This window comes from Rhinolophus hipposideros (assembly GCF_964194185.1).
Source record: "Rhinolophus hipposideros genome assembly, chromosome: 23".
NCBI classification, from domain to species: domain Eukaryota; kingdom Metazoa; phylum Chordata; class Mammalia; order Chiroptera; family Rhinolophidae; genus Rhinolophus; species Rhinolophus hipposideros.
The window spans coordinates 17,097,899-17,122,426 of NC_138069.1; the positions used below are offsets into that span (position 1 = coordinate 17,097,899).

A 24,528-nucleotide genomic window follows, 5' to 3' on the forward strand; every position below is an offset into this window, starting at 1 on the left:
AACGTAGGTGTTTATCATTTTGGACCTTCTTTCCATTATATATCTGTCTATCAAAACCAAATTATATAATGTATACTGTTTGATTAAATTTAGCTTTTTTCATATTACAGTACAGCATAGATATATATCTGTTTGAGTCATCAAGTTTTCTTCATTTTCATTTTTGTGGCTGCTTAGTCTTTTGTGAGATGAACTGTATTTTATTTAATGTTTCCTGTGACTGGAGTTTAGGTTGTTACTAATTTTTGCTGCAGTAGCATTTATATCTACCGTTTTGCCTTTTTCTTTATTTCCTTAGGATAAATGCCTGGGAGTAGAATACTTTGTAAAGGATTTGTACATTTTAAGGCATGACACACGTTGCCAAATAGCTTTCCAGAAAGGCTTTTCTAGTTTTCCAGTTCTCTTCTGTCTTACTGGCTTTCTACTTGCATTAAAATGTGAATTTTTTATCTAGTTGCAGAATGAGGAAGAGCCCGGGGAGCCGGAGCAGGCTGCAGGTGACGCTCCTCCACCTTACAGCAGCATCTCTGCGGAGAGTGCAGGTAGGTGGCGGCGAGGGGACTGCTGAACTCGGGAAAAGCTCTCAGCCCTAGGCTTTTGCCTGCTGTGTGTTTGCTGGTGTCTGCCTTAGCTTCAGCTTTCCTTAAGTTGTCTTTGACATTATGTTTAGTTTGTAGTCTGAGGTAAAAAAACAACTCATGTTACTGTTCTGAAAAACAGGTAAAATCCCATTTCGGTGTGACTTTTTTAGTGCCATAAAAAAGTCTTAATATTATGTAAAGGAAGTAGACACCCAGGAACTAGGTGATCACCTAATTTTTGTTCTTTTTGTAGTTTCCTCATTAGCTGTTCTGTTCTTTGTGATTTTAGTACCAATAACCTGGAATATATAGTATGTTAGGTTTCTTTTTTTCTATTCTTTTTTCTTTTCTTTCTTTTATGTTAGATTTCTTTTATGATAGTAAATTCTTAATTAAAAAAGATTAGAAGTCCCCCAGCTCTTTCATTCTGTTCCTGATAGTTTAAGTGTTCCTCATAGTTTAAACCCCTTAATTAACCTTACGTCTACCCATTTTATGCCAGATTATCCTTTTAATTTTCATGTGTACCGTGTTTCCCCCAAAATAAGACCTAGCCGGACAATCAGTTCTAATGCGACTTTTGGAGCAAAAATTAATATAAGACCTGGTCTTATTTTAATATAATATAAGACTGGGTATGATATGATATGATATGATATGATATGATATGATATTGGGTATAATATAATATAGCAGGTATAATGTAATATAATATAATATAATAATATAATATAATATAATAATGAGTCTAATATAATATAATACATAATACTGGATACAATATAATACAATATAACATAATATAATACTGGGTGTTATGTTAATTTTGGCTCCAAAAGATGCACTAGAGCTGATGGTCCAGCTAGGTCTTGTTTTCGGGGAAACGTGGTATGTGTAGAAGCGATGGGGGAGAAGAAAGAAAATCTCAGTAGTTGAGGACTTTTGGTAACCAGTTCTGCTTTAATTGCTGAAAGTTGACCAGTTTTGATGAAATCTCGTCCATATTCTTTAAAACAGAATTGTGGCCGAGTGGTAAGTACAGGGCCCATGGCGCCACAACTGAACCCAACGTACTCCCAGGGTAGATATGCAGGATGAAGACAGTATTCATCCCAAACACATCCCTGTCAGAATCCTTTTCAACACAGCACTTCAGGCAGCTGTTGTCAGTTGGTGGGAGATTTAATCTATTGGTGGTCTCTGTGGCCCTGAGGCTGCCATTATAATTAGGAGGAACGTAGGTCAGAAAGTTTCTCACTTCCACTCTGGCTTCAAATTCTGAACTCGGTCTCCTTGTATTAGGTAAGATTCTTTTATTTATAAGCATCTGAAACTAACAATGCTAAGTTAAGGTTTTGGAAGAATTCTAGGGTGTTTTATGGAATTAAATTAAGAACACCAAGATTTGGGAAAGAATTGCAGTGCCATGCCTTACTTACTCATCGCTGCCCAGACAATAAGTACTAGTTTTCCATTAACTTTTTTCAGTGAAAATTGCAACCAATTAATAAGAAATTGGACTCTTATTAATGATAAAAGTCCTTTATATTTATAGGAGGTAATTTTTCCTGAATATCTGAGTTTCGACTTTCTGTCATTATAAAAATTTATAACCATTTTAGATAGAAATTTTTCTCAAACACTGCTAATCCCTATTCACTTACATTTCATATTCTTTGTTTAAGTTTTTCTTTATGATTTAGGGGTTATAGTCAGAAACATTCTCCGGTAGGTATTCTGTTCTGTACTATAAAACTTTTTGACTCAAGCATCAGATTTCCTCCTTGCTGTCAGATGGCATCTCCTGTTGCTGTCAGTGTGAGGTCTTTTACCTCTTTCTCTCTTGTTTTTGTTAATTTTGCTGTGGGCCTCAACAGCAAGTAACAAAATTTCTTCAGATTGGGTATAAAGGTAAAGGTGAACTGTTTCTAGTTACGAGGCCTAAAGAACTCTCTCTTGAGTAGTCTTAGGTTTTGTGGCATTTCATCTTGTAACTGCAGAACCAGCTCCAAATGGTCCTATTCTGTTGAACAATTCACTGAGTTGCTCTTCAGAGATAATAGACAAAAACCACATGTCATGTAGCTGAAGCATGCACAGAAGAGAGAACTTTGACTTCCACTGCACGCCCCTCCCGCACACAGGGAACCAAAGGACTGGGACATAACCAGAACTTGAACCCTGGAACCCTTTCAGAAATCAAGGGTCTGTTCTCCAGGAAGATCCAGTGCTGACACCCTCACCCATTTATGGTCTTCCAATTAAAGCTTGCCACTAGCACTTCTGCATACCTGTTCCCCCCAACCCCTTAAAAACTCTCAATCTAGTCCAGTGAACAAGATGAATTTGAGGCACCATTAAGTTTCCCGTCTTCTTGGTTGATGCCTTCTTGATCAGTAAACCTCTCCTTATTTGAAACTCGGATGTTTTGAGTTTTGGCCTTTAACTTAGGTTCGGTAACAACCTGACTATGTGGAGGCTTTAACAAAACAAAGCAAAATGAGAACAAACCTCAAACTTAACTTCTCTGGGTCTTTACTGAGCTCTTGACTTTCAGGTAAGTGAAGTGTCAAGGAAGTATGGTTTTAGAGCTCATAAGTTACTCAAGACCATTACATTTTTTTATTATTTATAAACTGGAGTTTTCTATTTTTACTGTTTTTAAAGGAAACCTCTAAAATGGCTTAAATAGCCTTTTCCCCTTTGTTAGCAAATTAACATGGCTTATTTTTTTTTGGATAATTGTTGAGTTGTGTATACCTATTAGTCCATATATGAGAAAAAGGGTTAGAAACAGAGTGGCACACACATGGGTAGATGGAAGAAAAGCACAAGTCATTATTTTGTACACTTATTTTACCTATTTTAATTGTGACGTATACATTTAAACAATCTAATAAATTGGATTTCTTTTTGTTTTGAATGTACTAAATAAACTTGAAAAGATTGTTGTTAAACTTTTCATGGAAATTAAAATTATATGAGATATCTATATTGATGTATCTCATTTAAAAAATCTTTTGAAATAGGGAAATAAAAGTGTTTTTCTCTCCCTCAACTTAATGTAGTAGGTACCCGTTTTATTCATATATTCAGAATTACTATGGCAGTGGGCTAATTCAAAATTGTACATTTCAATTTGTGATATGACTTTAGTATAATTTGATTAAAAGTAAAAAGTTTTATCGGAAATTATATGGGGAATGTTTTGTAATATGTACATATGCGTGTCTATATATGTATACGTGTGTGTATATGTGTCTGTGTGTATGTTAAATAGTTATTCTGACATGGAAAAAAACCATGTTCCTTAAATTGCATTAGGTGGCAGCAGTTTTAGTTCAATAACACATTTTCCTATATTTTTTTCTAAAAGTTTGATATTTTATTTTTGTCATTTAGATCTGCATTCCACCTGGAGTTTTTTTCTCTGTATAATGTGAGGTAGCAGTTAAGATTAAGTTGTTTTTCCATATGGATATTCAGTTGGTCCTGCACCATTTATTGAAAAAAAAACACATTCTTTCTCCTCTGCACCACAGCGTCAACTTTGTCAAAATAGGTGACTCTATATGTGTTTCTGGACTCAATATTCTGTCCTTTTGTCTATTGATCTTTGTGGCTGAGCCCTCCTGTTTTAATTGTGGAGCTTTATAATCTTGTTATCTGGTATTGTACGTCCTTCAGCCTTTTTGTTCTTTAAGATTGCTTTGGTTCTTTTTGACCTTTTTTAGTTCCGTGTACATTTTAGAATCAGTTTGTCAAGTTCTATAAAACAAACAAAAACCCTGCTGGAATTTTAGTTGGGATTGTATTGAATTGATAGATCAAAGACTCAAAGTACCCAAACAAACCTGTGAGAAACGAGTTTTAACTTTTTTTAAAGTTGATTTTCATGTTTGTAAATGGGAAGAAACCATGGCTTCCACCAGATATACACACACACACACACACACAGGTGAAGTATTTTTAGTTTAAATGTGTTCCTTATGCCACAATTAATATTAAATGCCTTGTGAACACACTATATAACAATTGAGAAAAGTGTACTAAAGCACTTGGGAAGGCAAAGTGAGTCTGAAATTAAATGATTGAAAAGTGGATAAATTTAAAAATCATTCCCTCTCCTACTCATCTGTATACATCTTTTGATTCAATTACATGTCCTGTTAGAGGAATGCCTGATTTTTGTTTGACAGTTAGTGGAAATCCTTTTTCCCCTCAAGTCATCTAATCATCAGATAATTGTGGCTTCCTTTTTATTTTTCAGCATATTTTGACTACAAAGACGAGTCTGGGTTCCCAAAGCCCCCATCTTACAATGTGGCTACAACACTGCCCAGTTATGATGAAGCCGAGAGAACCAAAGCTGAAGCTACTATCCCTTTGGTTCCCGGAAGAGTAAGTCTAATTTACTGTGTTTACTGGGTGGCTGCTTTATGGGAATTAAGTTATTTTCATTACCCACTTTTGATTTATTACTTAGGATGGTAAAAGTACAACTAGCTTTTTTTTTTAAAAAAAAAAGCACATTTTCTTTTGGGACAATAAACTCATGTTCCTGAAAATGATGAGGTAGAAGGTACAAATGAGCAGAAAATCACCAGTCAAGCCTGCTTATTATTCCTATATCTTTATTGCTACCACCACTTCTCAAGTCTCCTGGCGTGGCTGAAATGTCTTGGAGCAGGAGCTGGTTTAGGAAATACACTGACTTCGCCTTGATTCTGCACACTTAATATTTCAGTGTTAGGTAGATAGCTGTTAGGGAGGTCTATGGAAGGAATAAATAAGTACAACTTTATAGAATTAAACCCATAAAAGGGTCCTCACAATCATATAGATGAACCCCTTTGCCTCCAGCAGTCCAGGTTACGCCTTCTATGGGGGCATAGTGAATTCAGATCCCATCTGCCCTGATGTTAATTTGTGGAAGTTGGGAGTGGGGTATGATGAAAGGGAGCTGGAGATTTTTGGGGGCATTCTTAGTTCTTGATGTCAGACCTGTAAATAATGTAGATGTGGTTTAAATATTCATCCAGGTGGAAGCAGATACGAGTAGGGCCTTGGGCCAGATCTTGGGAGAATGGGGAGCAGGATCCAGTCTCCAGGAATGTGGGGTGACCATGGCTCCAGACTCTAGGCCCCGTAGAAAACTAGAATGAAAAATAAAGAACAGAAGCTCAATATGTGCAGTGCAATGGCACAGGTCCCAGACGTTCAGGCCTTAGAGCCGCAAACTGTTTATAGGCCACACCTTTAGGGCTGGGGCTCCTAAAACCACTGCTTGGCAGATATAGTAGTTTGTAAGTGCAGTCTAGGCTGATTTTACATGGTGATGTGGATTCAGTTCTTATAGGTGCCAGGGCATTCAGTTCTTATAGGTGCCTAAACTAAGGACCCACATAGAGCTTACTGTCTCAGGGCAAAACAGTTTCAATATAAATGCTATGTATTAGAAGCAAACAACAGTGTTGGTCCTATGTTTGCATATAGTAGTATTTATATAGTATTTTTTGGTATATAGTAGTATTTTTATATATTTCCAGTTCTCACAGTAACCTCACAGGGTGAGGATTATATTATCCCTATTTTATAGATGCAAAAACTGAGTCCGAGAGAGATTAAATAATTTGCCCAAAGTCCTTGTGTGTACTCTCTAGACCTGTTGAAATATATGGCAACTGTCCCATGGAAGTAGACCAGGAGATTAACTCTGACTAATCCCAGAACTCTTTAGAATACTTTGGTTTGACAAGTGTATGTATTTAGGAACATCTTAAACGGTTCTGTATTATTCAGCAACCTATGCAGAGCACTTGTTTATACAATGTACAGTTATGTATTTTGCAGTGGATAGGTAGGAAGCTTTGTATAAGACAATGTTCCTGCCATACAAGAGCTTAAAATCCAGCTGGGGAAGAGGCCCGCAAATACGCCTATCTAAGCACAGGAGCAATGAGCAATAAAAACTGACTTTTTACTATGTGATTGTGGGGAAGATGGGATTTGAAATGGGCCCCAAATTTTAATGGATGATAAGAACATTCAGAGGGAAAAGCCCAGAAAGGTAGTGTGAATTCATCTAGGTGCAGGGCAGATTCTGTGCATGTAGTGATTGGTTTTGCTTGAGAAAAAGTTTGTGACCAGAACTGGAGGTTGTAGCAATCTCCTGAATGCTAGGCTGAGGCATTTAGACTTAATTTGCAGGTCACACAGAATCTTCAAAGGTTTTTGAGAAGCTATATGATAAGACAAGTATGGTGTTTTAGAAATAGCCGGCAACAGTTTGTAGGAGGAATCCCAGTAGTATGGACATCAGTTAGAAGGCATTTGCAATATTCCAGATGCTCCTTGATTTTCAATGGGGTTACATCCCGATAAACCATTGAAGGTTGAAAGTATTGTAAATTGAAACTGCATTTAATACCCTTACCCTGTGAACATTAGAGCGTGGCTTAGCCTTGCCAGCTTCTGTTGGTGTGTATCACTGTGGCGCCGCCTGTAAGTCGAAAAAACTGGTAAGTCAAACCATCGTTGGTTGAGGACCATCTGTATTAGAAATTACTTCCATGCATTTTTATATCTTTGAGTAATTATGGAAAAAAAGAATTAGTGTCTAATTTGGCAAAGAATTATTGCTAATTCTTTGCCAATATGACTGCTAATATGACTTCAGAATACAAGGTATTTAGTATTTTTAAATATATAACACAAACACATTCTTTTTTGTTTTTAATTTATTGGGGTGACAATTGTTAGTGAAATTACATAGATTTCATGTGTACAATTCTGTATACAAACGCATTCTTGTAAAAATTTCAAACAGTAGAGGAAATGTGTTAAGTTAGAAGTGGAAGCTACCACTGACCTATTTTCTCTAGTTCCCACTCCCCAAGGAAAGCACTATTAACAGCTTGTTACGGATTTCTAAGCCCCTTTTCTGTGTAGGGCAAGTATTGATTGCCCTGAAATTTGTTTGTTTGATTTAATTTGAGGAACCCTCATTGGATTGTACAAGTCCGTCACTTTTACTTTTAAGTACATATTCATTTATTTTTCAACATATGTACATCAGTTGAAAAGGTAAGCTACAATATGTTGGTGTCAGTGTTGGTCAAGGTCATGTTCTTTCTAGACTTGGAAGGTTATATTTTCAAGTTAGGATGGAAGGGATCCTGTCTGCCAATAAAATTGGAAGTGAGGTTGTTTCAGACCTGTATACCAATATAAACAACTGGTGATGGAGTTGAGCAGTGGGCTGCCCCAGAGACTCTTCATGTATGGTCATGCTGTCCTTTTCCCCGTGTCAGTCTCATAAAATGCTGGAGCCACTCAATTGTATCTCCTTACTAGGCCCTAGGTTACTGATATTCTGGGCCCTAAACAGAGCCTGGATTATTGACGTTCTAGAATTTAAGCCAAATGTGTAAGTAAATTTTCTCCTTCATATATATTTATATTCATAGAAATTCATATATATATGTGAAGGAGAAAATTTGCTTACATATTTGGCTTAAATTCTGGAATATATATATATATACACATATATATGAAGGAGAAAATTATATATATAAATATGTCATATGTAAAATATGTATATAATATATATTATGTGTATATAATATATAATATATATGTACATATGTATATATACATATACACACATATGTACGAATATATTTATGAACTTTGTGAACTTTATAATATTTGAAGTGTATTGTTAAAAAACTTGGATTATAAAATGAAAAACTTTCATGTAGAAAACTATGGAGATAGAGGAAAGATTTCTTTTTTCTTTAATTTTGTCTTTTACCTTTAGACAATGAAATTAAAAACAAATTTAGGTCTTTTTAAAAATTTGCTTTAACATTGGTTTATAACATTTTAAAGGTTTCAGGTGCAAAATGAAAATTTTTAGTATATACTGAGCCTTAATGCTCATAGTTTTAAATTGAGCCAAAACAATACATTTCCCCTTGGTACTGCTTATGTCCCTTTCTTTATTTTCCTTTGCCTAGAATTAGTTCATTGTGAATTTACCTTCTTTTTCTTTTCGTTTAGGATGAGGATTTTGTGGGTCGGGATGATTTTGATGATGCTGACCAGCTGAGGATAGGAAATGATGGGATTTTTATGTTAACTTTTTTCAGTAAGTATATCCTCATAGCAGAGCCACTTCCCACAAACCAGAGTGCTTTGGATTATGGGTGAATCTGATGGAATTAAAATAACTAGTTGAACTAATATTTTAATAACATTATATTTATTTGATACCTTTTACTGAGATGACAGAGCGTAGTACACTTTTATCTTACTATCTCTTCTCTTCATTTTCTACTATGAATATCTATGGAAAGTACAATTAAAGCAGTTATGGGGATGTCGCATTTTTACATGAGTTACGTAAGCCTCATCTTTCAGGTCTGCAGGTCCCCTTACTTGTGCTTCTTTCTACTCATACCTGACCTGTAGGATAGGAATTAAATGCTTTTGTCTGATGAACTTTGTTTTGGAAGCTTCTATTTTCTAGCAGATCAAAGTCAGCATGATTTTTCTCCCTTGATGTTATTCTGCATTTATCTTTCCATGTGCCTCACTTAGAAGTGAGCCACCATTTCTTTATTTGTGGTATTGAAAAGATATAAAGAAATGCCGTGCTTTTAGAGGTGATGTTAACTATCAAAATTCATAAAAGTAGGAGGATGAATGACTTGGATCAGATTGTTTGGGAGCACTAATGTAATGTTCAAGACATTTATTTACTAAAGTGTAACATACAGTAAAGTCATAAGTATACAGTTTGGTGAACGTTAAGGCATTTTTGGACATGAGCAGCAGTAGACAATAGTGTAACACTTGATACTCAGAGAGGATGTTTTCTTGTTTGCTTTGGGGAGGAGGGATAAGGGTGATGGAGGGCGGGCTGGGCTGTCTTTTATCCTTGGGAAAGCCATTTAAGCAGGAGCAAGTGGAGAAGGCACTCTTGCTTCTTGGGTAACAGGACATGTCTGACATATTTTTTACCTCTTTGCTTTTACAGTGGCATTCCTCTTTAACTGGATTGGGTTTTTCCTGTCTTTTTGCCTGACCACTTCAGCTGCAGGAAGGTATGGGGCCATTTCAGGATTTGGTCTCTCTCTAATTAAGTGGATCCTGATTGTCAGGGTAAGTTGTACACCACATAGACTCTGTAGAGAAATAATAAGTAGAATAACTTTGAGTGTTTGATTTTTTTTTTCCCATTTGCTTTTTTCGCATTATGTCAGCATTTAAAATTATTTTCAAACCTTTGTGTTAGTTTCACAAAGATGAACCTAATCAGTTGCAATTGATTCATGCAAACAAGTTTTGTAGTTAAATCTAGTGAATATTGGTGATCCAGGGACATCTATCCTACAAGTTGTTCACCACCTGCCTTCTCTGTTTTTAATGTTTCTAATATATGTGTTTGTTCTGAAATTAGTTGTTTTTATAATAAAAAGAAGGATATCACCTCTCATTACTTCTTCTAAAGTTTTAGTTTATTTTCTTCCCTCCTTCGCTCTTTTCTTTTCTCCCCATTTCCTCCCTTCCTTTCTTGTTCTCTTCCTCGCTCCCTTCTACGATTGGTTATCAGTAACATCACTGGTTATGCCAAAATGTTTGAGGAGTCAAAACTGTTTAACAAGTACTACTCCATTAGGGACCTTATCTGTAAAGTAAATTAGAGATATCTTTGGTTATTTATTTGGAAGTTACCCGTTAAAATTGCATGAAATAATTTAAAGTTATAAAATAGCTAGTCTCTTCAAGTACCTTCTGAGTTCAGACAAGTTTATTGTTATTGTCAACTTTCTAGATGAAAACAATGTATTCATCATAAATTGGCATTATTAACTAATTAATGGGTGTTAACTGACCGCTGGAGTTTTTTCAAACTTATTTATCCTAAAGAATTTGTTAATATTTTTGGGATTCCAAGTTCCTTTGAGAATCTGATAAAAATTACGGGGTTTTCCCCCAGGTAGTTAATGTATATACTCATCTAAAACATGAACTTTAGGTTAATAACCCAAGCCCTCAACAGGTTTTTCATTCCTTCTCTAAATCTTAATTGTCATTAAGAAATAAAACGTTAATATTTTAATGCTCAAACTACATTAAATTCTTACCACCAAAGCCCCCAACAGAAAACAGATAAAATTAGTTACCAATTTTTTTAAACTAAAATTTTGAGTAAATTGACTAAACTTTAAAGTTGAATTTAATGAATCAACTTGTGTCAGTTAGGATGGCTTTGTCTGCAAGTAACAGAAAACTTAGTTCAAACTGGCGTAGAAAACAGTGGGAAAAATTTATGCTTATGAAAATAAGTCCTGACATGGAGGTTAGTTAAATCAGTGTTTGCTAGACGTCATCAGAGAAACTGACGTTTCTGCCCAGCATGCTGGTATAGCTGCTGCTCCCCGAGGGTCAGGGCAGCTCAGCACATCAGAAACACAGTGGTTGCTCAACAGAAGAGAAGGAACTATTTCTTCTTTCCCTTTCTCTTTAAGAGCAAGGAAACTTTCTCAGCAGCCCTCAGTTCCCATTGAGCAGAATAACATCGTGTGCCACTCCCTGGCAAAGGAATGGGATTATCATGATGAACATGAGAAAGCTTCCAAGGTCAAGGCATGGCTGGAGGAGTAAGAACAGATGCAGGGCTTATTAGAAAAGAGGCCAGATAGTTGGTTTGGGCACTGGGTAAACAAAGTAAACGTATTATCAAAACACATTTCTAGGGGCCTGCCCAGTGGCTCAGGTGGTTAGGAGTGCCATGCTCCTAACACTGAGGCCGCCAGTTCAATTCCCACATAGGCCAGTGAGCTGCTCCCTCTACAGCTAAGATTGTAAACAACAGCTCTCCCTTCCCCGTGAGCAGCCAGAGGTTGGTGTGGCTGCCTCGGGCTGCAGCTGGCAAGAGCTGCCATGAGCTGCTGTGAGCGGCCCACTGACTGCTGGTAACCGACTGCCTCAGCCGGAGAGAGTGCAAGGCTCCTAATACCAGCGTGGGCCAGGTTGCTGTGTCCTACACAACGAGACTGAGAAACAATGGCTTGAACTGGAGTGGGGCGGGGGAGGAGGAAGGAAAAAGGGGGGCAACATTTCTAGAAGGACCAATCTTATGTGTGCCAAAAATAAAGATTTAAAAAACAGATCTGAGCACTTTCAAAACAAGTAGTCTATAAATCTGAATGTTATCATACTTCAAGATTGCTTTTTCATGGAAGGAAATACATTTGCATGTGTCATAAGCATTTCCAACCAGTAATATATGAAACACTTTCACTTATTTAAAAAATGTTATTAAAGGAGCTAAGTGACAGCCTTCGTGTACAAAATAAAGTCTTGTGTTTTGTGTGCCCTTAAATTAAAATGGGAGATTGTATCTGCTAAGCTGCTGTGAAATGTTTTGCTTTATTTTTCAGTTTTCCACCTATTTCCCTGGATACTTTGACGGTCAGTATTGGCTGTGGTGGGTGTTCCTGGTTTTAGGTAAGTGCTTTGAACATGGACAAAGGAGAGAAAAGATTATGTTAAATTTTAGAAGTAAAATTACTTTTAGTAAACTCTCACCTTGCTTACATATATTACTATGTGGTAATATATTAGTCAGCAATAAGTATAATTTTAAAAATATTTCTCTCAAAGATTAGGCTGTTATCACCATCAGAATAACATGCATGTTAATAAAATGCCTCTTAGTGGTGGTAGGTTTTTCCTAACCTATTTGTATACACTTCTCAGGTTCCTAATGTGTCCCAGTGGGACATACTCATAAGATGACTTTATAGCCTGTAGATTTTTTCTGTCCTTGTGAGTTATTACCGCAAAGGGTTCACAAACAACCCCAAGTTGCTTATAGGCTTATTGTAATCAATTGAGCTACTCATGAGTGTATGTGTCCCATCTTCAGCTGAATCTGGCAGTCGAAAACAGAAAATATATAGCCTTGCTAAACAGAACTTCTGGAAGAACCACTATTGGGTTTCCAGAATTCTTTAGTTCGTTATTAGTGAGAATAAGAATTATTTTGTGATGGGGAAAAGGCTGTTGTTTTTTTTTAATGTCAGACATTTCAGGTTGTTGGTCTTAAGATTGTATTTTTCGCTCTAAATATTTATTTTAAAATCTTTTCTTCCAAGACATTTTAAAGCAAAGAAATGAACATTGAGATGAATGAACATCATTTCTCTACAATAATAGCAGGGCTACTCCGTAGCTATTGCTCTGCTTCTGTGACATCACTTTTTTCAATCTCCTATTTTGGGCCTCTTGTTGCCTCCTTAATGAAGATCCTCGATGGCAGTGCTGTTAATGGGTCTGGGTAGCACAGTACAGCTTCATGCCCAACAGGTACTTAATACGTCAGGACCTACCTTTATCACCGAGGGTAACAGCCATCCGTGCATTGCTGACCCTCAGTTTTATTAAAAAATGCAAGTCATCCATCATGCCATTCCTCACCACCCCACTAGCATCATCTACTCTGCTGTTAGTCACTGGAATTCTAAGGAAAGAGAAGTAGTGATTCCCCCCGCCCTTTGATTATTGAGGACCTTATTAATAAAAATGACCTACAGGAGAGTTACTTTGCAGGAAGTCCTTTGGTTGCTTATTCTCAAACTGTCTTTAAGAGGAAGGCTGATCCCCTCCTCTTCCCATAAGCCTAAAGTCCAAGCAAATCCTACATGGATCAAAGAAGAACCATTAAGCATATTTTCAGGTGATTGTTGACAGCATAGATAGTTTAAAGAAATTTAATGGACTGATTTTCTGCCTATGTTAAAGTTTCATGGGAGATAAATTTATAATACTTTATAATTGATCATTCTTGCTGTGTTACTGCTTACTAGTAAGGAAAAAATAGTGAGGCCTTGCATGTGTACGTAGTTTATTTGGACCCAATGTTTGGGTCATTTTTGGAACTTCTCTTGTGGAGAGAACCAACTTTTTTGGAGTTTTTCCTACAAGGTCCAGAGTTCTTAAACTGGCAGCTCATGAGCTACATCGAGCCTGTAAGTTGTGGTTTGTTTGTTCTACAGTTATTTTCAGAATATTTTTTATTAGTTGCCATCATTTAAAAATCAAGAGTTTACACATAAAATACTTGATTTTTTTTACTTTTGTTAAAAATTGGAATATCTACCAACACTGGCTTACACTCCCACATGGCACCCACCTTTTGACTGGAGCTGACTTGTAGCTGCCCCCTCCATACAGGTTATGTGCGATCTAGTTCACTAGGATCCCCGCACCCAGCACTTGAGGGGGTGACCCCTACTCTGTAGTCCTGTTGCTTTTGGTGCCAAACAGTTGGTGTTCACTGAGCCCGTGCTAATGAGTCTTGGTTACTTCCAAAACTCCGATTTGAGCACAAAGAGTTCTCTGCCACTAAGTATATGTTAAAATGTGTCCAGAAGAAGTGGTTTCCTAGGGCTGGGGGGGCGGGGGGAAACAGACTAATGGGGAGTGACTGCTAATGGGTACACATTTTTTTTAGGCGTGATAAAAACATTCTAAAATTAATTATGGTTTTGGTTGTACAACTCCATAACTATACTAAAGGCCAGTGAATCATACACATTAAATGGGTGAACTTTATGGTATGTAAATTATATCTCCATAAAGGTGTTTTAAAAAATGTGTCTAAGACTCAGGGACCGCCTCTGAAGGAGGAGGCCGGAGTGTCTGAGCCCCCATTGGAGGGGCATGTCACCTTCCAGCTGCCTCTCCCAAGAGGTGCAGACTGCAGGGAATGTATGGATTCTGGTGTAGCCGTGCAAAATCAGTCTTACTCCTTTACCTGCCTGGTGAATAAATGGCAAAGGCCCCTGTTTGTATGTAGTTCTTAAGACTAAAGAAAAGGAGTTGAATGTTGAGAAGATTACTGCTGTGTAATAGGTGAGGAGGTCCTGACATCTAGTGGACAACGTTCTGTACTGTCGACGGGGAAAGAATCCCATGACAGGAAAAGATGAAACTCGTTTTCACTTGAGAAAAGCAGTTTATGATCTCTCTTTTTTGGAGTTAATTCTCTTGGAATACTTTTTTGGAACTCAGAAGGAAAGTTTTGATAGTGCTTCTCAATGAGACTTCCAAATGTGAATGTTTGGCCCCATCTTATTTTTTATTTCCTTTTTAGACCAATTAGATTCTGAATATGCAAAAGAGACTTTTATTTGGTTCTTGAGATTGTTTGCTTACTGAGAAATGGAAAACTTGGAAATTTTGGAGGAAATTGCTCATGTTTCGATGTCTTTTAGCAGAAAAACGATGAAGTAGTGCTCCCAAGAGGGGTATTTCTGGGGAGAGGACTTAATGTAGATATTATAAATTCATTTTTAACTTTTTTTCTTTTTTGATTAGGCTTTCTCCTGTTTCTCAGAGGATTTATCAATTATGCAAAAGTTCGGAAGATGCCAGAAACTTTCTCAAATCTCCCCAGGACCAGAGTTCTCTTTATTTATTAAAGGTATTAAAGGAAAGAAAATGTATTCTAATCCCAGTATATCTTGCGATGCATTGCAGGTTTCTGTTCAGGTTTAGAGTAGCGCATTCCTCCTGTGGATAGGGGATATAGAAAAGGTAAGGAAGCCGCAGTCCTTGCCTGCAGCAGTTTCTGGTTTTGAGTGGTGTTTCTACAAAAAGCTGTGGAAAAAGGTAAGTTGGAAAACACTGCCGTAGGAGAAAACGTTATCTCATATTCTGACAATGCAGAAAAGACGGGGTCTTAGTAGTCATCAGGGAGCTAGGATATTTGGCTGGGACTTGGGGTTTTAGATCTTTGAATCCTAAATCCCAAAGCCACTGCTTACTGTTGTGCCAGTTCCAGAGGGCAGTATCGAGAAGGAGCCTTTGAGGCCTCATCACTCAGCTCTGATTATATGGGGCCCCCAAACACCGAGTTGGAGACACCATGGGGTTATTTAGGAGCTCCTTTCACTTGGGCTGCAAACAAGCCCACCAAGGTTTTCGTTTCTTACAGTTAGGGAGGCTTTCTGGTGCTTTGCTTCAGGGTCACACCCTGATGTTACCACGCTGGTGCTATGAGGATGAAACCCAAGGAAAGGAAGAGGAGAAGGGGCCTTTTCCTGGCCTGGAACTGGAGGACAAGCCCTGCCCAGGCTCACCTTTCCCACACGTGGTCTTCCCCAGAGGCTGACTCCATCTTACATCAGTATCTGCAAAAAAGACGAGCTAGGGAGTCTTGGGAAAGAGTACCAGAGAGCAGCCTTTCTGGCAACAAGGTCTGACAGGCCTTCTTGGACTTCACTCTTCGTTCCTTACTACTGTTGAGTGAATCGGTGCTGTCCTGGCCCCTAGGTATCTTCAGCAACACCTCGGGGCCAGGCCAATCAAAGGCCTCAGGCAGGGCTTTGTAAAAGGTGTAGGAAGTGAGATAAACCAGAAATGGTAGGCAGAATTTATACTAGTGAGAGTTGGATGGTGTGGGGAAGAATTTCAGAATCACTTGAGGCAGAGTGGAGAGCAGAAATACAGGCATGGGAGTGTGGTACAATCAAACTCTCAAGGACAGCAGTTTGATTGTAGCATAAGGAGTGTTGAAGGTCAAGGCTAGAAAGCCAGGTTGAGACAATGTTCTCAAATATCTTGAGTACTAACGCCATTTACAATGGGGTCAGTAGAATTTGTAGAGTAGCCCTTTAAGCCCACGGACGGTTGGCTCAGTGCAAGGGTAATCCCATATATTCACTGTTGGGTTATCATAGTTTATACAATTAATATGCTAAGAGTGGACTTCTCAATTTATAGATTCATGTAGGTCTTAGAATATGTGTTTCTCACAAAAAAGTATCTACCATGTTTAATTTGCCATGTGGTGGGGTAGTATTGAAGGTTTTTAAGCAACAGAATAATATGATGAGAACTTCTTGAATGTAACAAAATTTTTTTCAAGCATGGTATAATAATAACATTTATCAACTTTTCCATATATCAGATGCTGTGTTAAGCACTTTACATGTATAGTTAAATGTACTTATGCAGGTAACAGAAGGCTTTAGTGATAGATAAGCTCCACTACGTGCATGGTGGAGTGGATTCATAATGCATTTTTTATGAAAGTTAAAGCATACAAAGGACTCAGTCTTGTATTGGTTGTAAAGTTGGTTTCTTTAAGGGAGTATGTACTGTTATTTGAAAGAAAATTTTAGTCATTAAGAGTACCATTCGTGTTTATGATTTTTTTTTTTAAAGAAAGGTAATGTTTTATTGCGTGTTTAAAAGTGTGTAGCATGTCCTGAATTTGAAACAAGTTGCAAAGACTAGATACTGATGGATACTGACCCTCTGGCCAAGGCCCTAATGCCTGTTATGGTTCTTTCTTTGTGTCAAAGACATCCTAACTTTAGGAGGCTTATCAGATGTTCTGTGCGGGTTTATGCAATTATCATTGACATCTTTTTTTCCTCTCCATGTCTGATTATAATTTGTAGTTACTTCTGGGCCTTAGGTTTAACTCTTACCAACCAGAGATTCAAAAGTTAATTTTTTGGGATTGCCACAGTTTGCCTTCTTGCAAAGGGCACTGAAATCACCTATAGATTTCCCCTAATCCATTGGTGCCCGAAATATACTAAGGGGACAGATTCCTTCCTTGTTTTAAAATAATATTTTCTATAAGTCTGGTTGAAAGGTAGCTTTGAATTTCTAAATGAACTGAGGTCACACCTCTGTCTATTCATTCTTCTGTTAGAGGGACATGTCCATCTTTATTAGGGGATTACACATCTTCATCTTGCTTCTAATACATAACAACCAGGTGGAGAGAAACCCTGAACTCAAGGTTTTCTGAATCGTTAAGGACTTTATTGAGGTTTTTTTGTTTATAAAATTCATTATTGTTTTGTTCTAATTTTCTAAACTCCATGAAATGTTTTATGGGAGTATCCTAAATATAAAGAAAAGCATCTTTAGGGTTATGATTTGAACTAGGCAGTCCTTAGTAATAAAGCTGTTGGAGTTGTGAAGGGAGATTGCAGACCTGCTTGTCTCTGTGTTTTGGAGTCACGAGCCTTACGGTGCTTTAGGAGTTCTCAGGAAATCAGAGTCTGTGAGCTTCCCCCATCGGAGGGCACAGGAGGATTTCTTTGCTTTTCTGTCTGACTTTGCTATTCTAGTTGATTTGAAATCATTCCTGACATGCCCAGAGGATTCAAAGCTCTAAATGAAAGGTTTGGGGGCTTAGAGCAGCATTTAGAATTCTAATGACTTCCTTACTAATTTTCAGTATCCCCAGAGGGGATAAGCCATAATATCCCATGAGACTGAAGTTCTTTTGTCCATAGGCAGGGTAAGAACTGTCTGGACTGAATGTTTTCTTTAGTTCAGAGGAAATTTAGTTTAATTAAGTTTAAAGATGTACTACAGAAACATCATGTAAACTATCAAGATTTTATTGTTTTTCATTGAGACTTCTTACTTTCTTTAATGGAGATGTCAGCTGACTAGTTAAATGTCAGCTGTAGGCTTACTTTTTGCCAGAAAGACACTGGGTAGAGAATTTTTAAACTAACTTTGCTGTATCAGAATAACAACTCAATTCCTATGCTGTACTAAGATCTAGCATATTACTGGAAAAAAGTATAAGCATAGTGATTTTTCTATTCAGGCTACCCAAAACATAGTATACACAAACAAACCTTGAAATGATTCCAAAAGGCCTCTTTCTAATCAGCCAAAGTAGATGTTACAAGCCGAACACTATCATAGGGGCAGCTCAGGTTCCTTTTGAAGCCCACTGAAGCTTAAAAAAGGAAATTTGGTTTCCTACCCCACAGTAAGAAAAACTAGAAGGAACTACTAGAGGGGGGGCACAGTGGCATCAAGAAGTATGACTGAGGAAGCAGAAAAAACAAAATATTCCTTCTATGTGATTGAAAAAGAAACAGGTACCTTTTAGAAACATCTTTATCTGAAATGGTAAAAAAATGTAAGGTATTCATACTTTTTCTTATTTACCAGTTAATGAGAAAATAAATTTTTATGGATTACCATTTCCTCTGGTGCTGCCAGGTAATTGAGTGGTTAGCTCCAGTAGCTATAAGGTGGTAACACAGTTAAATGAGATCTAACACTATTCCAAAAGCACTTGTATATATGAAGCTTGCTCGATTTTTAATTCTGTTATTTTAACCACATCTGAAATAGAAGGTGAGAGAGAGTTTGTAAGTCCTGGCATTAGAGAGATAGAGAAGGCCCTTTGTAGTAAGTGACTGCTGTGACCTGGTGAGCTATGTATGTCGTCAGACTTTTTCTATATGATGAGAAATGCTTTTATTTCTCCCTTTCTATAATCTTCTCCCTCCTCTTTAGTACCTCTCTTACTAAAGAAAATTCTCCTTGAGTTAAAGTTTGATTTGTTGGACTCTTAAAAGTAGCAGGACAAAAATGTTTCCATGGAATTTTTGCCTAAAAAAAAAAAACAATCACAGTGTCCAAGAAGAAATGGGTGTCTTTCTCTTGGAATTAAGTGATCTGTAGGCTGTTGGATTCCTGTTGTTCCTGAAGTGATAGGATTGGATCTACAGTTTAGTAATGATGTACATGGTCCCTAAAACCTGTCTGTCTTCCAGTTGGTGTTCCACCCTTGTTTTTGCAATAACTTAATAGATAACAACTTTTATATATAGATGATAGATAAATATTATAAATAGATAATAACTTTTAGAGTTAAGTTGATCTAAACAGGCCTCCAGGTCTTAGAGAGCAGTGAGCGACTCTCAAGCAGTTTTCATTTGGAGTTGGTGAGGTGATTGAGATCACCCGTTAGTGACCTACCTGGGTCCTCGTAGGGGATCTTTATTTTTTGTTGGGTGACTATGACTTTGGCGGTTCTGTTAAAAGCTAATTAACTTCTGCGGAAGCAGCAGGAACTAAGGGAAGTTGCCAGGTAGTTATCTGGATCATATGATATGTTCTTTTAAACCCTAGTGTTTTGACCTAATAGTAATTATTACATTAGTTTTTATCTATTAATAGAAATTGATAAAACCAAAGTTATTTAGGTTTCTGTTGAGTTCAGGCTCATTGCAAAAACCTCCATTTGACATTGGTCTACCAGTTTTCTTTTTGCTTCTTCTTGGCTTTTAGAGTTCCTTATATATTCTTGTGTTTTTTTGTCCCTGTACATTTTGAGGCCTCTCAATCTAAAGAATAGTTGCACTTGTGTGGGTGTCATTGGTTTACTTCAAATCAAAACACCAACTGAATTTGGAAAAATACTAACAGTTTTAAAAAGAATATGTTGATTTCCTCCAATGTTGTAGCTTCTTCATGTTGTCAGCCTTTTAAAGACTTGCGCAGTTGTCTAATCAGAAAAGATATAAAAGGGCTGGTTGTGGTTTTTACAGTAATTTAGAAAGATGGAAAAATAAGCTAAAGGGCTATACATGAGTCCATCCAACTCTCATTTGGTGCGGAGTAGCAGAGTAGTTTCTCAATAAATATTTGTTAAGTACTGTATCTCTTTAGTGTGTGTTTAGTTACTTGTACTTTTTCCTGTTATTTCCATGAGAACCAAAACAATTTTTTATGCTGGTACAGAAATGCCTCAAAGTATTGGGTGAAAACTACATTTAACAAAACAAGGACATTATTGTTAGAGCATTTATTTCAGTCCTGTACTTTTGTTTTTTAAAATTAGTTTGGGGGTACAGATACTTGTTCCCCCAGAAATAAGTGCCCAAAAATATATTGCCTTTTTTTCCTAATTGATTAAAAAAAGTATTTGTGATGCCTGTGAGTTTACAGTCATATTTTAACTATGCCACGCTCTAAGTACAGTATGACATCACTGGTATCCTTACTGGAAATCTTCCTCGCATTAAATCGGGCAGAATTGGCAGGGTAAACAGCTCACATGTATTAGGAAAATGACCTGTGTGCTTGGATCGTACTGTCTCTTTATCCCCAAGTTTCAGTCGTTGCTGTTGAGGGTAAGTGTGCGGTGGTGATGATGATGACGGAAGTGCTATTTGCATTGTGTTCTTTTGTTAGGAGGTTTGGAGAGAGAGAGAGACCCCTAACTTCATGGGTCTTAAAGAAAGCACTTAAGTTCTTTCTAGTTCTAGAGTCTTTGATAACTTCAAGAAATTTTGATATGATGTCAGTGTATAGTAATCTTAAAGCTGTGTTAAAATGGACTTCTTGTGTCTCTAAACATCCTGCCTTCTTTTGTGACCACATCCTTCTTTCAGCCAAAATAAGCTAACTAGAGTTTCAATATTCAATATCCTTCTCTGGCAGATGTTTTCTGGCAAAGGCCTTCCTGCGTTTATGAATTCTCTCTCAAGAAGCAAGAGAACACCTGCAGGAAGTGAATCAAGATGCAGAACACAGAGGAATAATCACCTGCTTTAAAAAAAATAAAGTACTGTTGAAAAAGATCATTTCTCTCTCTTTGTTGCTAGGTGTAAAATTTTAATAGTTAATGCAGAATTCTGTAATCATGGAATCATTAGTGGTTAATGTTTGAAAAAGCTCTCAATCAAGTCTGTGATGTATTAATAATGCCTTATCTATTGTTTGTAGTCCTTTTAAATAGCATGAGCAGTGTCCCTGTAGTCAGTAGGGGGCAGTCTTGCTTTACTCATCCTCCATCTCAAATGAAGTTGGAATTAAATATTTTAGTGTAAGATATGTATAACGCTGGCCATTTTAAAGGGGTTTTCTCAAAAGTTAAAACTTTTGTTATGACTGAATTTCTGCACATAATTCATGTTTGCTGTTATAATTTAGAAATCTATTCAATTGTACTGTGAGCACTTGGAAGCAAAACCATAGTGCAAAGTACATTTAAGGTGTGGTCAAGAGTATGTTCTTAATTGGTAAATAATAAGCATTAATTTTTTTATAGTCTGTATTCTAAATTTGCAGTATCCATTGTTTGCTGTGTAAAGGTGTTGTCACTGTACAAAATAGAAAGGACAAGGGCAAATGCAGCTTAATTACTAAAATGCAGTTTTGACACTTTCTGTATGATTCAAGTCCCTATCCCTTTTTCTTCTTTTTTATCTCCTGATGATTAGGCCAGGGGTTAGGATAGGGAGGGGATTAACTACTAGGAGCAAAGAAAGAATTAGCTTGGAACTTTTGAGATGATCCCTAACATACTGTACTACTTGCTTTTATGATGTGTTAGCAGAAACTGATGCGTTATAAATGTAGAATGATGTGCTTTCTGCCAAGTGGTAATTCACCTTGGTTTGCTATGTTAAAACTGTAAATACAACAGAACATTAATAAACGTCTCTTGTGTAGCAACTTTTGCTGTAGACTAGTGTTTAATTTCTTGGTTTGCATTTGTTGTTTGATAAGGCAGTTTTTTCTAATCTACATTCATAAGACTTATTCAGTAACTATAAAGCAATTGATCTTGAGCCAATTTTTTCTTCTTTTTTGGCACAACAATTTCTCTTTCATATCATACTTAATGTATTCCTAAAAATGTATGTGAAAATTGGTCCTGCAAAAGATAATGGAATAAAATAGGGAGGAGTTGTAGAGATGTTAAATCGTTCTGGAATTCCCAATTACGCTTCATTTTATAGACATAATCTTAGATCATTTATTTCCAATATTTTCTGCATGTCCCCTGCATTTGCCCTTTCAGTTGAACACAGCTAACTAGTAAAGTCCTGTGAGCACCGAGTTGAGGCTAAAGATTCCTCATTGCTCCTGATTTCTGTTTTTGTCTCAGTTCTGTTAATTTTAGAGACCAATGGTTCTTGAAATATCAGCCATTTGATTTTCTTCCCCTTTTCCACTTAAAGTATAAAGAAAAAATGCAGCAAAATGGTCAAATAACTACACAAAACTCGCACTAGCGTGGTGTGACAGCTGCACGTGTTTATCTGTTGCACGTGAACATCTGGGATCAGCATAGCAAGTCTGTTTAGGGGCGTCCGTGTGTAATGCACAGAAACGTAGGTTGTTTGAAAGCCAAACAGGGAAATTGAGAGCCTCCTGGACTAACATATCAATGATCAATCTAACTAGTTTATTAATTATTGTAAGTAATGGGATAATATGTTCTTGTTCAAAAGTTATATTTTGCTATATATAAATGGGTTTCACAAAAGTCTCTTTGAAGATTTTAAAATTTTGATTTCGATTATACCAACAATAGAGTTTGGATGAGTGTATAGCCTATTATCTGTTTCATAATGAATATATCTCTAACAATCTGAATAAATGTGGACATGTGCATCAGAGAGAACTATTTACATTATCTTACAGGCCAAAATAGAAGGGCCCTAAATCTCGTTAACACAAACATTGCAGACTCGTTTTGTGTTTATTCTTTAGGTCCTTGTGCCTTATTTGGTTCTGTATATTCAGAGAACTGAAATATTTGGAATTCCTATTTCTACATATTTGGCGATCTGTAAGACTTTGTGAAATGTAAACCTACAGTTTAATATGCTTTAAGAGTCAGGAGGATTATTTTCTTTTAAATATTCTAAAAATCAAAGTCTCTTCAGATGTATGAAGTTGGTACCGTAGGTCACCTACAGTCCTTACTGTTCAGGGTGGAAACGTTTATACTGCACTGTTACTTTTCAGTTTTCTCTCATTCTGTCCCCCTTTGGTAGGTTCATTATTATTTTTTCTTTTCAAAGATATATATTTTTTAATTTTACATCTTACAGTTCCCACTGTTTTAAATTTTAAACCCAAATTTAGGTAGGTAATTGAGGTGTTTTTTTTTTTAATCCTGTAAAGATTTTTTTTTATTATTAAAGATTTTATTGGGGAAAGGGAACAGGACTTTATTGGGGAACAGTGTGTACTTCCAGGACTTTTTTCCAAGTCAAGTTGTTGTCCTTTCAATCTTAGTTGTGGAGGGCGCAGCTCAGCTCCAGGTCCAGTTGCCGTTGCTAGTTGCAAGGGGGAGTCGAACCAGCAACCTTGTGGTTGAGCCGATGCACTCCAACCAACAGCCGTCAGGAGCTCAGCGGCAGCTCAACTCAAGGTGCCTATTCAATCTTAGTTGCAGGGGGCGGAGCCCACCATCCCTTGCGGGACTTGAGGAGTTGAACCGGCAACCTGTGGTTGAGAGCCCACTGGCCCATGTGGGAATCGAACCGGCAGCCTTCGGCGTTAGGAGCACGGAGCTCTACCGCCTAACCCACCGAGCCGGCCCAGTAGGTTCATTATTAAGAATAACCCTCTAAGGGCCGGCCCGGTGGCTCAGACGGTTGGAGTTCCGTGCTCCTAACTCTGAAGGCTGCCGCTTTGATTCCCACATGGGCCAGTGGGCTCTCAACCACAAGATTGCCAGTTCAACATCTGGAGTCGCGCAAGGGATGGTGGGCTGTGCCCCCTGCAACGGCAACTGGACCTGGAGCTGAGCTGCGCCCTTCACAACTAAGACTGAAAGGACAACAACTTGAAGTTGAATGGCACTCTCCACAACTAAGATTGAAAGGACAACAGTTTGACTTGGACAAAAGTCCTGGAAGTACACACTGTTCCCCAATAAAGTCCTGTTCCCCTTCCCCAATTAAAAAAAAAAATTACCCTCTAAGAAAGAGGGTAGGTCTTTAAAATAAATTATTTGAAAGGGGATATTGAGGAACCACTGTTATTTGCCCAAGGTCATGAAATAAACTGGCTTTGACCCTCTTGGCTAAGGGACAACAAGGGCACCTTGACCACAGAGGTCCTTCATGTCTCTTGTTACCATTTGGAATTATATAAACTATGTTTAAAGGATTCTCTATAGCCATTTCTCTTTTCCAGAAAATTAGATTGCTTTGTGTAAGAAAAGGTGTTCTTAAAATTTAAGTGTTAAAAATGTTAAGAATGAATATACTAATGGGATTAGTTTTGTTTAGAGTTTTAAAGAAACAAGATTTTTAGTGAGCAAATGATATTCCAATGTTTTTGGTGT

General features: G+C 37.2%; 1 protein-coding gene across 1 annotated transcript in view; it reads left to right on the top strand.

The window, feature by feature from the left end:
- NDFIP1 (Nedd4 family interacting protein 1) overlaps positions 1 to 21,897 on the top strand; it is a 43,112-nt gene extending 21,215 nt beyond the window's left edge. Inside the window, exons 2-8 of the mRNA XM_081035074.1 lie at positions 458 to 545; positions 4,855 to 4,985; positions 8,649 to 8,736; positions 9,628 to 9,752; positions 12,038 to 12,104; positions 14,979 to 15,084; positions 20,880 to 21,897. Of these exons, the coding sequence (XP_080891200.1) occupies positions 458 to 545; positions 4,855 to 4,985; positions 8,649 to 8,736; positions 9,628 to 9,752; positions 12,038 to 12,104; positions 14,979 to 15,082 (603 nt within the window). The 3' untranslated portion in view covers positions 15,083 to 15,084; positions 20,880 to 21,897. The remainder of the gene's footprint in view (positions 1 to 457; positions 546 to 4,854; positions 4,986 to 8,648; positions 8,737 to 9,627; positions 9,753 to 12,037; positions 12,105 to 14,978; positions 15,085 to 20,879) is intronic.
- The last annotated feature ends 2,631 nt before the right edge of the window (positions 21,898 to 24,528 follow it).